Genomic DNA, 15,347 nt, shown 5'->3' with positions numbered 1-15,347 from the left:
TCTTCACAGACATCAGGTTCATGTTCTCAGAACCCCCCACAGCAGGTGAGGCCAGTGTCTGCAGAACACCCTTTACAGCTGAGGCAGCCAAGGCTGACAAGGTCATACGGCTCACAGCCAACAGAGCTACATTTGGACCCCGGCAGCCTGGCTCCAGTCTGGCCCATCACCACCATGCTAACCATCTCTCTCAGCACACTCGGACTGAGGGTTCTGCCACAGGAAACTGCAGACGGGACCTTTGCCTGAACGGGCCCCTCACCTCTGACTCCCTCACCAACATCCAGCCCAACAACCCCTCAGAGAGCAGCTCACCCTCCACCCCTACCCTGGTGGCAGCCCCATGTGGCCCCCGTGTCTCCTCCTGGGCGCAGCTGCCTTTGAGAAGAGGACAGAGGTCCCCCAGGATGGTGAAGCAAGAGCCCTTCCCTGAGGCCCAGCTTCCTGAAGGTCCGACTGGGCAGCGCCTTCGGCCAGGAGAGGGGAGGAGATGGCAGTGCAGATGTGAGCACAGCCAAGTGCTGGGAGGACACGCACTGTGGGTAAGATCCCACTGTCAGGGACCCCAGGGGGCTGTGCGCAGCTCTGCTCTCCTTCCACTGTCCCCCGGTTCAGCCCTGGACCCTGGTCTCTCTCTGCGCCTTGAACCCCAGGCACACAGCTGCTTGGGGATTTTGCCTGTCCTATTCACTGTGCTCTGCAGATGCCACATGTCTTCCTCCCTCTCCTCCTGCAAGTCTTTGCTGAAACATCACCTGCCCAGGGAGGCCTTCCCTGCCACAGGAGCTAAGTCATCACCTCCAGCCTTCCCCGGGTCTTCCCTCCATTGTATATCCCCCTAGTACTTCTTACCATCTGACACACGAAATAGTACATGTATTTCTTTCTTTTTATTCTCCCTGCTCGAGAATGTAAGCTTCTTGAGAGCAGGGATTCGTGACTGCTTTATTCTTTGCTCTACTCTCAGCTTCTAGAACGGTGTCTGCAGCCTAGTAAGTAGGTGCTCAATAAATATTTGTGGAATGAATGACCAGGTGCTAAGAGCAGCCCCCTGGCAGGGGAACCACACAGACTGTCCTCATGTGGACAGTCGGGGCACAGGGACAGCAGTCCCTTCCTGCACTGTGGATGGGGGAGGTAGAAGGTGAGATGGGGTGCACCATGGGTGGAGGGTCAGGGGCAAAGTAAAGCAGGATTAGGGGTGCCAGGCTGGCAGGGGAAGGGCCAAGTTAAGCCAGGGTAGAAGGGGCATGCATCTGAGGCCCTGAGGCTTGAGTGAGCTTCCTCTGGCTGCCGTGGGCCCGGCTGATAGAGTATTAGACCCTGGGCCCAGCAAGGCTGGCTCTGGCCCCCTGAGCTCAGTTTCTGGGGCTACTCCAGCTAAAATTAGCCTGTCCCCACTCAGCCTGGTGGGGCAGTCCAGCCTGAGGACAGGTACTGCCCACTGGCACCAACAGGAGCCCCAGTCCTTAGCCCCAGGCCCCAACAGCTCCTGGGGTCGGCCTGGGCCCTGCTGCCACTGCTCTCTGTGCCTGTGCATCCCCTGTAAAGATGTCTCAACACCCTGTGCTGTGATGCCTGGCCCTGACCCACCACCCCCACCACGCTGGCACACTTGTCAGCATCTTAGGTCCCTGGGCTTGGCTCCCGACCACAGCCTGATGTCAGTGGCCTCCCTCCCTCTCTGCCCACGGGCGGGAGTTCCATCATCCAGCTCTCTCACCCCCCTACACCTGGGGAGGGAGGCAGAGCAGGGGTGAGCTGCCCATGACAACAGAGGGGGTGACCGAGCCCTCTGAAGAGGGCTATGACCTGCCCATGACACACGGCAGGTTTACGGCAGGACCAAGACGAATCCAGGCCTGCCTCCATGGATGACACCACTGAGATCTGGTTCCTGGGAGAGAGGTGATTCTGGAAGAAGGGGCCCCTGGGGCCAAGTAGGTGAGGTGACCCTCAGAGAGGTATTGAAGGGAGGGTCAGTTGCTGAAAAAGGAAGTGGGTAGTGAACAGGCCAGGATCTGGTTCTTCTAGAGCCAAGCACCGTTAAAAAGACAATAATGGAACCCACGATAATTAAGCACTTATTATGTTTCGGGTTCTGGGCTAAGTGCTTAACACATTCAATCCTCCCGACTTCCCTATGAGTCAGGTGCTATTAATAACCCTCTCTTGAGGCACAGACAGGTTAGGGAACTTGTCCAAGGTCACACAGCTGAAAAGAGGAAGTGGGGCTGGGATTCGAATGCAGGGCTCCTGGCTCAAGAGGCCACACTCTTAAGGAGAGAACGGGGCTCCAGGGCATATCGCTAAGATCGGTCACTAGGAAGTGGGGGCCACCCCGAAGCCCATGCACTTTCTACTGAACACAGGACTGTGGCTTTAAGCAGGGGAATTTGGGACAAAAGGCATCCGAGGACTTCCAGGGGATGAGTCTGTATTGAAAGCCAGTAACTAATGCCTAGAACTTCACGCAAACACAGCTGACAGAGGAAAGGGGACGATGGGAGGGGTAAAGCGAGGGAAGGAGGTGAACGGGGAAGGACGTGGGGAGGGAGAGGGAGAAAAAGAACCTGGCTAGTCTTTAGGAGAAACAGAGTCCCAAAGGAAGTCAGATGTGGGCATTCGGCTGGACCAGGTGGACGTGGGAACTCAGAGTCCTTGCAATGCACAATGTCATCATCCCAAGAGCTTGCACATCCTGGTTTTCAAAAATACTTTTTCAGTCTCTGAGCTCTGGTTGTGGGCAGTGAGTTGGGATAGAGGGCTTGTGTTCCCAGGTGAGGCAAAGAAAGACGGGGTCAGCCAGTAATAGGCTCTGAGGCGTGGTGCCGATATCTGGCCTAGGTCTTGAACTCTGGTCTCCTTATTTATTCTCCCAATGACTATGTATTTAGAACCCGCTATGTGCCAGGCCCTATTCCAGATACCAAGCACAGAACAATGGGTAAAAGACAAAAATCCCTGTCTTCCTGGAGCTTAAATTCTAGTGAAGCTTTTATTTTTATATAAGAATATAGAGTTTATATTCCAGTAGAACGTTCTTTACTATTTCATTGGAAAAGACCTCGATGCTGGGAAAGATTGAAGGCAGGAGGAGAAGGGGACGACAGAGGATGAGATGGTTGGATGGCATCACCGACGTGATAGACATGAATTTGAGAAAACTCCGGGAGATAGTGAAGGACAGGGAAGCCTGGTGTGCTGCAATTCATGGGGTTGCAAAGAGTCGGACACGGCTGGGCAACTGAAAAACAACATATTCTAGTGGGGGAAGCAGACAATAAACAAGGTCAATAATAAAATACAGTTGGATGCTGTTAAATGCCAAGAAGAAAACGGGAAAGCATAAAATGGGGGAAGGGAACGCAAGGGTGCAACCCGAGGGGATGACCTCTGAGTACAGGCCTAAAGGAGGTGAGGATGAGGGAGTAAACAGCGAGGGGAAAGCACTCCAGGTAGAAGGTAGGGCGAGAGGACAGGTCCTGAGGCAGAAGCACAAGCGCTGTGCTGGTGGAAAACCAAGGAGCCAGAATGAGCGGGGAGGAAAGAGAGCGGAGGGGGAGGCTGGGTGCGGGCAGCTCCTGAGGAGCCTTATAACCCTTGCAGGGGCCCGGGCTGCTCCCTGACTGAGCAGAGTACAGGGGTGGCTCAACCTGGCAAGCGTTTGACCAGGAGGGCCCTGGCTGCTGTGCGCAGAAGGTGCTGCAAAGGGCAGAAGCAAGTGGACAGTTCACAGGAATCCGGGGGAGAGACGATGGTGGCTTCAGCCAGGGAGGTAGCAGTGGAGGCAATATGACAAGGTCAGGTTCTGGCTGTATTTTCAGTACAGAGACCAACAGGATTTGCTGATGTGTGAGAAAAAGCGAGGAATAACGGATGGGTGCCAAGGTTTTTGGTCTCAGCACCTAGATGGAAGCGGCTGTCATTTATCCAGCTGGGGCCTCAGCCTCCAGGCACACCACCCCGATGTCAGCGTCTTGGGCACAAGGAAAGATCAGAATCACCCACGAAGCTCTGCCAACCAGCACATACCCGTCCAGGCCTCTTTGTGTCCTGATACTTCCCCTCCACTGGGAACGGTTTCCTGCCTCAGCACTTCTCAGAATCTGGTGTGCGTATGATTCATCTGAGGATCTTGTTAAAATGCAGATTCTGAATCAGTAGGGCTGGGGGCAGGGCTGGGACCTGAAATGCTTTCTTTCTGCCAAGTGCCCAGGTGATGTTGATTCTCTTGGTCAGAGGACCACACTGAGGAGCAAGAACCCCTGTGTCCCAGACCCCATGGCAAATCCTCCTTCTCTGAGTATCAGCATCGCCGGAGAACAGACTCTGGAGCATAGGCATCCTGACCATTTCCTTCCAGACCCAGGAGTCAAGTTCTCCAGGGACAGAGCCCAGGAGTTTGACCTGTCTTCTGCTTTTGGCTGCTCAGCATGTGGGATCTTCCCTGACCAAGGACTGAACCTGTGCTCTGTGTTGGGAGTGTGGAATCGTAACCAGTGGATTGCCAGGGATGTTCAAGCCTGACGTTTTTGAAGGATCCTAAGTAAACTGAAAGTTACCCATGGATGGGGGTCCCCAGAAACACCCCTCTAGCCCCATTACAATGATTGCAAACACCCCTGCCCCATCCAGCACAGCAGCAGCCCACTGCCTCCCTTCTCTGCAGTGCCTCGGCACCATCGAAGATAGCCCCAGCCTGCCCTGCTCCAGCCCCTACAGTCTGGCATAGCATCTCGTCTCTCAGTACACCTTTCTGCAACTCGCGAAGGGCAGACAGCTAAGAGAAGGGCCTGGAGAAGAGAGCTGGAGGTGCCACCCACTGGGCCAGAGCAAGCACACCATAGAGAGGTGGTACTCCCCAATTTGTGCCATGAGAGGACTGGGGGAGTCTACACACCCGGTGACTCCCAGGGGCCTAGCACCTGTGGCGATGCCAGGAAGGAAGGGATTACTATGGGAGCCTGAATGAATGTAGGGGAAAGCTTCTCAGACCCCCTCCCCTGGGCTCCTGCCTGCTTGATACCAGGAGAGCTCACATGTGCCCTAGAGAGGAGCTGGGCGCAGAATGTGGAAGGAGAAGTAGGAAAGGACTAACCCGGCTCCCGGGGCTTCTCAGGTGGCACCAGTGGTAAAGAACCTGCCTGTCAGTGCTAGATACACAAGAGATGCAGTTTCAATCCCTGGGTTGGGAAGATCCCCTGGAGGAGGGCATGGCAACCCACTCCAGGATTCATGCCTGGAGAATCCCATGGATGGAGGAGCCTGGCGAGCTACGGTCCACAGGGTCACAAAGAGTCAGAGACAACCGAAATAACTCAGCATGCACGTACACCCTGGCTCCCACGGTGCCTCCGGGAAGCTGAAGCTTGGAACTCTAGCCTCCTGGAGTGTCAGAGTGGTGAAGGGACTTGGTGGTCATTTAGAACAGGGGTCCACAGTCTCTGAGATCTAATGCCCTGTGACCTGAAGTGGAGCTGATATAATAATAATAGAAATAAAGTGTATAATAAATGTATTGTGCTTGAATCATCCTGAAGCCATCCTCCAACCTGGTTCATGGAAAACCTGCCTTCCACGAAACTGGTCCCTGTGGTCAAAAAGGTTGGGGACTGCTGATTTAGAAGGTCCTCTACCAGTCCATTCTAAAGGAGATCAGTCCTGGGTGTTCATTGGAAGGACTGATGCTAAAGCTGAAACTCCAGTACTTTGGCCACCTCATGCAAAGAGTTGACTCACTGGAAAAGACCCTGATGCTGGGAGGGATTTGGGGCAGGAGGAGAAGGGGACGACAGAGGATGAGATGGCTGGATGGCATCACCCACTTGATGGACATGAGTTTGAGTAAACTCCGGGAGTTGGTGATGGACAGGGAGTCCTGGCGTGCTGCGATTCATGGGGTCGCAAAGAGTCAGACATGACTGAGCGACTGAACTGAACTGAACTATTTTCCAAAGGGGAACTATAGCCTGAAGGGACAATGGGACCTGCCTATGGGAGCCTGGTTGGCTTAGTGGCCTGGCTACAGATCTTGTTCTGGGGTAGCTGCCTCATGCCCACAATGGGGGTCCTGTCTGCGGCCTCTTCTCTTCTTGTCCCTGGGCTGGTGCTAAGCCCCAGGCCCCCAGGAGTGACCCACTGACTGTCAGCTCAAATCAGGCAAGCCTGTGACTTCTTGCCCAACCCAGACCCTGTACTCCCAAAGGAGTCAGTGAGGGCAGGAGCAGTCAGGCTAAGCATTAGGGACCTGGGGGAATGGATTTTCGGTTCAGCAAAAACTAGAAAGGCTACTGGGAGAGGGAATAGATGAGCAAAAACCTGGAGGCTGGACTGAGGTTCAGATGATGAGGTCAGGGAGGAGCCTGGCGGAAGGGAGGAGCCTGGCAAAAGGGAGGAGCCTAGCAGAAGGGAGGAGCCTGGCAGAAGGGAGCAGCAGGACCCGTGGCCGGCTTCCAGAGCAGAAGGCCTTGAATGCGGAGCTGAGGAGGATCCAGCATGCTCACCAGGTGTCATCTCTCGCAGGATAGCTTCTGATCCTCCCAAGCCCCCCAGTCATTTCCCGGGGCCTGCATGGCTGGCAGGGGCAGGAGAGGCACCTTCTGAAAAGTCTCTTTCTGGGGGCTGCCAGTGCATCATCTTACCCCACCAGGCTGGGCCTTCACCTGCCATGGTTCAGGGGCCAGAACTGCAGAGCAGGATTCCCAAACAGGTTTCTGGGAAAGAGAGTTTGCTGAAGGAGGAAAGAAAACAGAAGGAAACCCAAGCCTGGGCCACGGCCAGCCACAGCCCCCAGTACCCTGGAATAACAACAAGAGGCGGTACTGAATAGTGGTTATGGACGGAGCTCTGGGGTCAGGTGGTCCCACAGCTAAATGCTGGTCCACTACTCAGGGTCTACAATGACCTTGGAAAGGCTACTTAGCCTCTCTGAGCTGCAACAGCCTCATCTGGGACATTGGTGTGATAATAATGGTACAGCTCCATGGGCGTTCGTATGACAATTGAATGAGAATACGTAAATCAAATCCTTAAGGCTGTCTGATACATAGTAAGTGCTTTAGTAAATAAAGTGCATGTGTGCTAAGTCGCTTCAGTTGTGTCTGACTCTGTGTGACGCTATGGACTGTAGCCTGCCAGGCTCCTCTGTGTGTGGCATTCTCCAGGCAAGAATACAGGAGTGGGTTGCCCTTTCCTGCTTCAGGAGATCTTCCCAACCCAGGGATTGAACTTGAGTCTCTTAAATTTCCTGCATTGGCAGGAGAGTTCTTTACCACTAACACCACCTGGGTAGTAAACAGTAGCCATTAGTACGTTGACTCAAGGAAGGGGCTTCTGGAAAATTTGGCCTAGGGGATGAATACAGGATCTGGGCAAAGTCTGGGTTGACTGTCTAAGAGAGGTCTCTACCAGCTGTACTGGGCCCTGGGAGGGGAGTGGGGAAGGGAGGAAGGAGGGCACCTAACTGCTTCCCAGGTGGAATTTAATATTCTCTTAAAACTGAGAGAGCAAATAAATACAAATGGCCTGCCCTTAGGCCAAGAGGCTTGGGGTGGAGTTTGAGCCTCGTTGATGGGCTGTGTGGTCTTAGGCAAGTGTCTTCCCTGCTCTGAGCCTGATTTTCCTCTGCCAGATGAGGGCAGTAGCTAGAGGTGGCCTGGCAGCACCCAACAGTCCTGTGCATATGAAAGGCAGTCCCTCCCCTCAAGTGGTTCTCCGGCACTAGGGTTGGGCATCTAACCGTCCCTGGAGCCTCCTAGGTTCCCCTTTCCCTGGAGCCTGCACCCATGGTGTGGCCAGGCTGGCCCAGGGCCCATGGGAGGCCGCAGCTTGAGGCCCTGACCTTTCGGTCCAGAGTGAATACACTGGTCATGGGACTGCTCAGAATAGTCATAGCACTGTATTCAGCTGTCTTGGGAGGCCCCGAGATCCTTGGTCCCGGTGGTGGGCCTTGGAACGAGCCCCCACCAGCTCCCTTCACCGCCTCTGAAACAACATACTTCTCTCTCTTGGAGGTTCAGGCCAGTCTCCTCTAAAGCTCTGGCACATTCTAGACTGCCCAGAGTTAGGGAGCACAGATTCCTGCCCCTGGAGTGCCAGACCCCGGCACTCGCTGAAGTGTTGTAAGGTGGACGGGGCTCCCAGCTACGGAACCAGGAGTTGAAGACCTGAGTTCCTAAACCAGCCCCCTAACTTGTTCACTGGGACCTTGGACAAAGCACACCTCTCTGGGCCTTGCCTTCCTCATCTGTTTCAATAATGGCTCCTATTAAACTGAGTATATAAGAAGCTTGGATTCTGGAGTAGGAGACAGACTGGAATCAAGCAAGACTGCTAATGAGCATTTTATTACACACTAGATTGCTACTTTAAAGGGAAGGACTCTGGTCCTAGACCCAGCCTGTGGGGTCCAGAAAGGCATTTCCAGGGAACTGAGGTTTGAGGAGGGGTGTCAGGGAGAAAGAGGGGCAACTCAGGAGGAAAGAGTGCTCCAGAGGGAACAGCATATGCAAAGGCCGTGAGGCAGGGGGACCTGTCACGTGCAAGAAAATGAATTGCGGCCGGGATGACTGAAGCTCATCTGATGTAATGGAGAGAGCCAGGCCGGAGGAGCCTAGAGAGACAGGCCGGGCCCAAGGGACCACAGAACGGGCTGGGGAAGCACCGAAGGGTTTTAAGCAGGCAAGGCTGTAAGCTGACAGATTTGTGAGTTGAAGAGATCTCTGTGGCTTACAAGTGGAGGGTGACATGGAAGGGCCAGGGACTGCAGGCAGGACAGGAGTCAGGAAGCTGCAGGAAGGTGGGCCGGGGGGACACAAAGATGGCTGGAAACCAGGATAGTGGGCTTAGGACAGAGGGCAAAGGGTGGAGTCTAGAGAAAGTCATGGAGTGAAATGCTAATCCAGCCAAGAGGAGTTTAATAACAGAAGCCAACATTTATTGAGCACTGACTACATGCCAGGCCCTGTGACTTGGGGCTTTCCACCAACATGTAGATAACTCAGTTCATCTTTCCATCAACCCTCTGGGACAGGTTCTATCATTATGCCCATTTTAGAGGTGAAGAGGCTGAGAAGCTGACCAGAAGACACTCGCTTGGTGACTTTCATTACTGGTTGGGGAACTGGCGCAGGGGAGGCTGTCTACCATTCAAAGACACGCGGACACCTGTCAAAGCATTGTGAGAAAGTGAGGAACACCGGATGGGGGACACAGTATGGTGAGGAGTGCTTAGGGTGGCCAGAGGGGAAGGCACCAAGCCCTTCTGCCCTGCTCATGGGTCTCCTTCACATGTTTCCATGACTCAAAGCGGGGCCCTGACCTGGGGCAGTGTGCTCTGAAGTGGGGGCGAGCTGCCCAGGAAGTCCCTATTAGCACCCCTGTCCCCAGTCCCTCCACATGCCAAGCCAAGATCCCAGTGTCAGCTGGGACCCAAGGGAGGGCCGAAGTCTCCGGCTGGGCAATTCATCCCAGCTGCCAGGTGAGGATCCGCCCCAGAGAGTTGGGGGAGAGGAGGACTACATCAGATTCCAAACAGGTGGGGACAAAAAGAGAGATGGAGACCTGGCATCAGAGGAGAGCTGGGCAGTGGGGTGGGTGGAGGTGGGGCTTCCCAAGCTTGGGGTCACTGGCACTTCTTTGTCACTGCAAAGTCAAGTGACTTTGGGGGAGAGATGTCCACACAGACACACACACGCACAGGACACTCTGGTCTGCAGCACAGGGCACACCACTGGTGATGTGTGACCTGACACCGAGCAATGTTCCTGATGACAACATGAACATCAAAGATAAAAGCCAAGAGCCTCCGACCTGTGCTGGTCCCCAGGGGAGAGAGGAGGGCAGTTTTCAAGGCTGGGCTGCCCCAGGCTGCTCCCACGTGACCCTGCCTGCTCCCACACCTCCACAGTTTTGCATGCTAGCACTGCTGTTCCCTGCCATCTGCCTGGGTAATTCCTACTTGCTCCTCAAAGTCCGTCCCTGAGTTACCTCCTCCGGGATAGTTCTTACTCTCACAGTCCCAGGAAGCCCCTTCACGGCACTTACCACAAAGTGTCGTCGTCATCTTTTGCTTGTGTGTATCTGGGGCATGACCCCTCGTGCCAAAGGACAAATTGGGCTCATCCTGCCCCAGCTCACCTCCCTACCCCTCACTCCCTCAGCCTGGGAACCCAGGAACCAGTAGGAGAGAGGGGCCAGCAAACCAGCAGCTCTGGCTAGCACTGTCACCTCCAAAGAGCTCAGATGGAACCTCCCACCGCCTAGTTAGCCCGTATCTCCCAGGGCCACCACTAAGGCCTGCAGTGGGGTGGCCTCACTGTGCACCAACAACCAACTGGCCTGGGCTAGAGCAGTGTTTCCACTAAGGATGGAAAATAGGGGGCAAAACCACTCACTAAGGCGGCCCAGAAGTCCCAGGAGATGAAGGCAGCAGGCAGGAAGTGGGTCTGAGTTTCACCTCCCTCAAGGCACACACACACAGGTAACTCAAAGCCCCTCTCACATACAAGTCCACACAGCCACACTGACACCAGGTTCCCGCACACAGTTCCTGCCTCACACACGCCTCACATACACACAGGGTCTCTGTCACACACATAGAGCTCCCACCCCACACAGCCTCTCACACAGATGGTCTCGTGCACACAATGTTACATGCAGAGCTTCCCAGTGTCCCACCCGCCACACACAGAAATACACTCACCTCAAGTCTCTCACACCCTCCCCAAGAATCCTTCTCTCTCACACATGCACAGAGCATCTTTCGGACACATACAGTCCCCCCTCTCTCTTATATACGCACTCTTTCCCACACAGTCTCATTCTCACACACAAAGTCCATCTCTCAGAACCCACAGAATCTGTCTTTTTCACACTCACATGGGATTACTCTGATACAGAAACACACAGAATCTCTCTCACGTAGTCAATCTCAACACACACACCCGCCCCCAGAGTCTCACTCACACATGCTTTTATTCTCATGTGGCCTTACACACACACACACACACACACATACATGAAGAACCTCTCACACCCACACAGAATCTCTCTTACACAGATTCTCACACATACAGCTTGTCTTTCACACACATCTACAATGTCACACACAGGATTGTGGTCTGGAATCCTGAATAAACATTTGAATCCCGACACAGCAATCTGAGGCAGCCTGGGGCCCGCGAGGGGGAGGGGTAAACAAAGGTGAGGGCGGCGGAGGAGCCGAGATGGAGGAGGGAGAGCAGGCGGGCAGCCGGCTGGGCTCTGCGCAGATGAGCCGCAGAGAGGCAGCGCAATGCAGCTAGGCCGGCCGGGCGTGCAGCGGGAAGCCTGGGTTCTAATCCAGGCTCTGCCCTCACTTCCTGTGTGCCCTTGGGCAGGCCCCAGTGTCCTCAGCTGTCACCCGAGGGAGCTGGAACAACTCTATGTGGCCACTGGGGAAAGAATGTCGCACAGATAGGCTGAGGGGGGCACCTTCTAAGCACCCCACCCCACCCCCAACCACTGCTCAACTTTTCCCTCAGTCTGCTCTTCAGTGGACGCTGGAGAGAATCAGGACTTTTCTGTAAGATTCTGTACACCAACATGACCCCCTTTAGCCAACTCTTGTATCTGCATGGGGGAATGGCCAGTGGGAGGAGATGGACAGGGCAAGGGGCTAAGTATGTCCCACATGACCCCTGCCTATCCTGAAACTCAGGAGCTAGGGTCAGAGCCTGAAGCTGACCCCAGGAGTCAGGTGGGGGGACTCAGCCTCTTGGTAGAGCGCCAGGAGGTGGAGAGGACCATATGGAAGTTGGGCCTACTCTTTGCTTCTGGGGCCAAGGGGGTGGTGGTGGTGGTAGCAAGATGCTTCCCAAGGTGAAATGCAGGCTAATGGGCAGCTGCTCTAACCTAGGCCTCTGCTCCCCTTGCCCCCTGCCCCCACATGCCCCAGTTCAACCTCCCAGTCCCCTTTCTCCTGCCCCTCCTCACAGCTCAGCTACAGCTTCCAGTTACATAATCCCCTGGCTATGGTGGCCTCTGTCAGGAGAGGGGAGGAGGGAGACCTCTGAGGATCCCAGTCTCCTCTGGAGATGGCAGGGAGCTGGTGGCCAGCTGAGTGGAGGACGGGGTCCCAGGGGACTTGGGTCCCAGTACACCATGGCCTCTAACTCCCTGGGTGACCTTGGGCAGGCTTTTCAAAACAGAGGGGTTTAACTATCTCCCTATTACTGCACGTCCACACACCCCCTCCCCGCCCCAAACACACACACATATCTGATCTAGGATTTAATATATAAGACCTGTTGCCCTCTCCCTCAGATGCTAAAACACTGAGTGTTTGATCTCAGTAACACGTCCATCAGGCCTGTGCCTAAACACAGCCTTTTCCTGCCGTGGAAGCTTCCGTGCCCCCTGGTCCCTTCTCCCCACTGAAGTCAGCCGGGGAGGCACTCCTGCTCCCTCCCCTGCCAGAACCTCCATCCCCAGTTTGAGGGCAGGAGGGAAGGGGTGTGGAGCAGTAAAGGAGATAGGGCATTGAAGGTAATGTCTTGTCTGGGAGGGGATTAGGGGGTGGCTCACACACTGGGGAGGGACTCTGCTTTAAATTCCCAACTCTGACCCTTCCCCTCTGTTCAGATCTCTGAGGGCAGAGCCTAGCAAAGGCAAGAGGGGTTTCTTCCAGGGTAGGTGGCTGCTACCCCTGTCTCCCTTTTGGGCTCAGTGAAGCAGCAAAGACCCTTAGAATTCACCAGGCCCCCTCTCTCTCTTTACATTTGAGGGAACTGATCGGAGAAGCCATTTGATGGGCCTGGGTGGGCAGCAGGGTACCCTTTCTCCCTGGCAACAAGCTGCTGTCACTAAAGGGGAGTGGTTGATGAAGACATACCTCCCTCTCACACCCCTGTAGATGCCCTCCCTGTCCGGACAGGTCCTAGAGGAAGCACAGGCAGAAGCCCAGAGGCCCCCTCCAGCCATCTCTTCTTTTGACAAGAAAGAAGGGCAGGCTCTGTTTCTAGGAGCAGGTCTCAGAGGGATCACACCCTCCCCCAGCTCCACCATCTATCAGTTAATTAGCCATAAAGACTGCCCCTTGATCATCTCCCTGGGATGCTCTGAGGCTGCTCCGCGGGGTGGGGTGGTCTATCTCACACAGCAGATCAGGTCTCAAGCCCTCTTCTGTGGGCCCTGGCTGGTCCCACATGCCCCTTACCTGGGACAGAGGAAGGACTCCTACTTCCCTTCCCACACCAAAATCTAAAGGACAGTTCAGAGCTTCACCCTGTACACCTGCAGAGATGGTGATGTGCATGCACAGGCACGCCTGCACACTCAAACATACACACATGCTTGCTCATTCTCACCACATACATTACCCACCCAAATATACACCACCACACTTACATAAATATGCGCACACTATCAACTCATGCACACAAACACACCCATTCATACTCACTTATACATACGAAATTCAGAAATACACAGACCTTTACATATGTACAAAGCTAGCCACCCTTGAGGAGAGTCACTGTCTCTGTCACACGCGCACAAACATCCTCCTTTCTGCTTTGACTCCCGGGCACCAGTTCTCGGATCCAACCCTGCCCGCGGGAGGCAGAGAACACTGCCTTCCCCGCCCCACTCTTCTCATGGCTAAGTTGTCACTTACCCTCGCGTAGCGGGATGAGTAGGGGTCCTCGAAGAGGGCCCAGATGCGCGGCTGCCAGCGGCGCCAGAAGCCGCCAGGCCGTCCGTCTGGGGAGTCGCTGAGCGCCAGGCGCTTGGTCATCTCCAACTCGTCCTCGCCGTCGCCTGAGTCGCCGGGGCCGTCGGCGTCCGCGTCGTCCGCGCTGTTGTCCAGGGGCGCGCCGCCGAAGCTGTCCAGCGCCTCCTCGGCGTCGCGGTGCTGGCGGTAAGTCATCCAGCAGCAGGGCTCCACGTCGGTCTCGTCGATGCCCCAGAAGGCCAGCTCCTCCTCGTAGAGTGGCCCGCACACGTCGGCCGGGCAGTGCAGCTTGCCCGTGCGGTAGTAGTTCAGGATGTGCGCGAAGACGCCGGGGTGGCGGTCGAAAAAGAACTCGTCTGCGCGCGGGTCATAGTCGAAGTGGCTGTGGGCGTCGGGCTCCGCCAGCCAGGCGAGCCGCGTGCCGGGCAGCGTGCGCAGCGTCGAGCGGTACGTCTGGTGGCGCGTGCCGCCCACGTTGATCACGATGCGCTCGCTTTCGTCCCCTTGGCCCATCGCGGCGCCTCCTTAGGCATGGCGCGGCCCAGCGACACCCATGGGAGCGGCCGCCAGGGGGAGTTGGCGCCGGGGAGGGGGGCGCGCGGCCTCCTCCCCCCTCCCCCCAGCCGTCGGGGGGACAGAGGACCGGGCTCCGGCTACTCCGAGAGCAACCCAAGCCCTTCAGGGCGCTTCCTGTCGGGTGCTGGTTCAAGGGAGTGTGCGCGGGATCCCCAGGGTCTCCGGGCGCCAGATGTGGGAGGGAGCTAGTCCGGCTGCGGAGGAGGCAGAGGAGGAAAGAAGGGAGGGAGGGAGAGAGGGAAAGGGTTGCGGGGGGTTGGGGGGGGGGAGGTGGCGCTCAGCGGCGAGCCCGGGGAGGAGGAAAAAGAGGGTGGGGGGGCCGGGCTCCCGTCCCCATCTCAGCGGAAAGATAGAGAAATCGACACAAAGCTATCGGGGGGAAGGTCAGCTGCTTCCAGGGCCGGACATGGATCAGCTCCTGGAAGGGGGAGGGGAAAGGAGGAGAGGGAGCCGGGAAACTCGCGCTCCGCTGTGAGGTGGTCGTCGCAGCGCGCTCTCGGCGCAGGGGAGATGGATGCCCGCTGCCTTCCTCCCTGCGTGGCCCGGCTGCAGCTCGGGGCGCAGGGCGGACTCCGGCCCCCTCCCTCTCCTTGCCTGGCTGCCTGCTCCCCCCGGTGGCAGGCGCGCCTGTCCGCTCGCCCGCCCTCCTCTCTCCTTCTCCCCGCCTCTCGGAAGAGATGGCGGGCCCCCGGGCAGGGGCACCAGGGGTGCTGTTTTGTGCTGCTGCCGCGGAGCGCTGCGCTCCGTGCGCTCCGGCTGGATCTGGGGCTCTCCGCTGGATTGCGCTCCGACTCGGGCTCCGGCTCCGGCGGCGGTGCTGAAGGGACAGCTCCCGGACTGTTGAGGAGCTGCGCGGGGCCGGGCTAGGGTTCTCCCGACTGGGCTCCGTCTGCGGGGCCGGTGGGCACTGACTCCGGTGCCTCTGCGCCCTGCGCTCTGCGCCCTGCTTCGGACAGGCGGTTGGCGCTGTCGACCGAGGCGAGGGGGCTGCGGCGATCGGGCCGGGGAGGCGAGGGTGGCGGGTATGGGCGCGGCGAGGCAAGGCTGGTGAGGCCGG

General features: G+C 56.6%; 1 protein-coding gene across 1 annotated transcript in view; it reads right to left on the bottom strand.

Annotated features, from left to right (window-relative positions):
• Positions 1-14,230, bottom strand: part of KCNC1 (potassium voltage-gated channel subfamily C member 1) — a 44,141-nt gene extending 29,911 nt beyond the window's left edge. The window contains exon 1 of the mRNA XM_005896771.2: positions 13,658-14,230. Coding sequence (XP_005896833.1) covers positions 13,658-14,227 — 570 coding nt within the window. The 5' untranslated portion in view covers positions 14,228-14,230. The remainder of the gene's footprint in view (positions 1-13,657) is intronic.
• Positions 14,231-15,347: the final 1,117 nt, after the last annotated feature.

This window comes from Bos mutus, chromosome 15 (assembly GCF_027580195.1).
Source record: "Bos mutus isolate GX-2022 chromosome 15, NWIPB_WYAK_1.1, whole genome shotgun sequence".
NCBI lineage: Eukaryota > Metazoa > Chordata > Mammalia > Artiodactyla > Bovidae > Bos > Bos mutus.
Note: the sequence above shows the minus strand (reverse complement) of the source record. Positions and strands in the feature narration are given on the sequence as shown.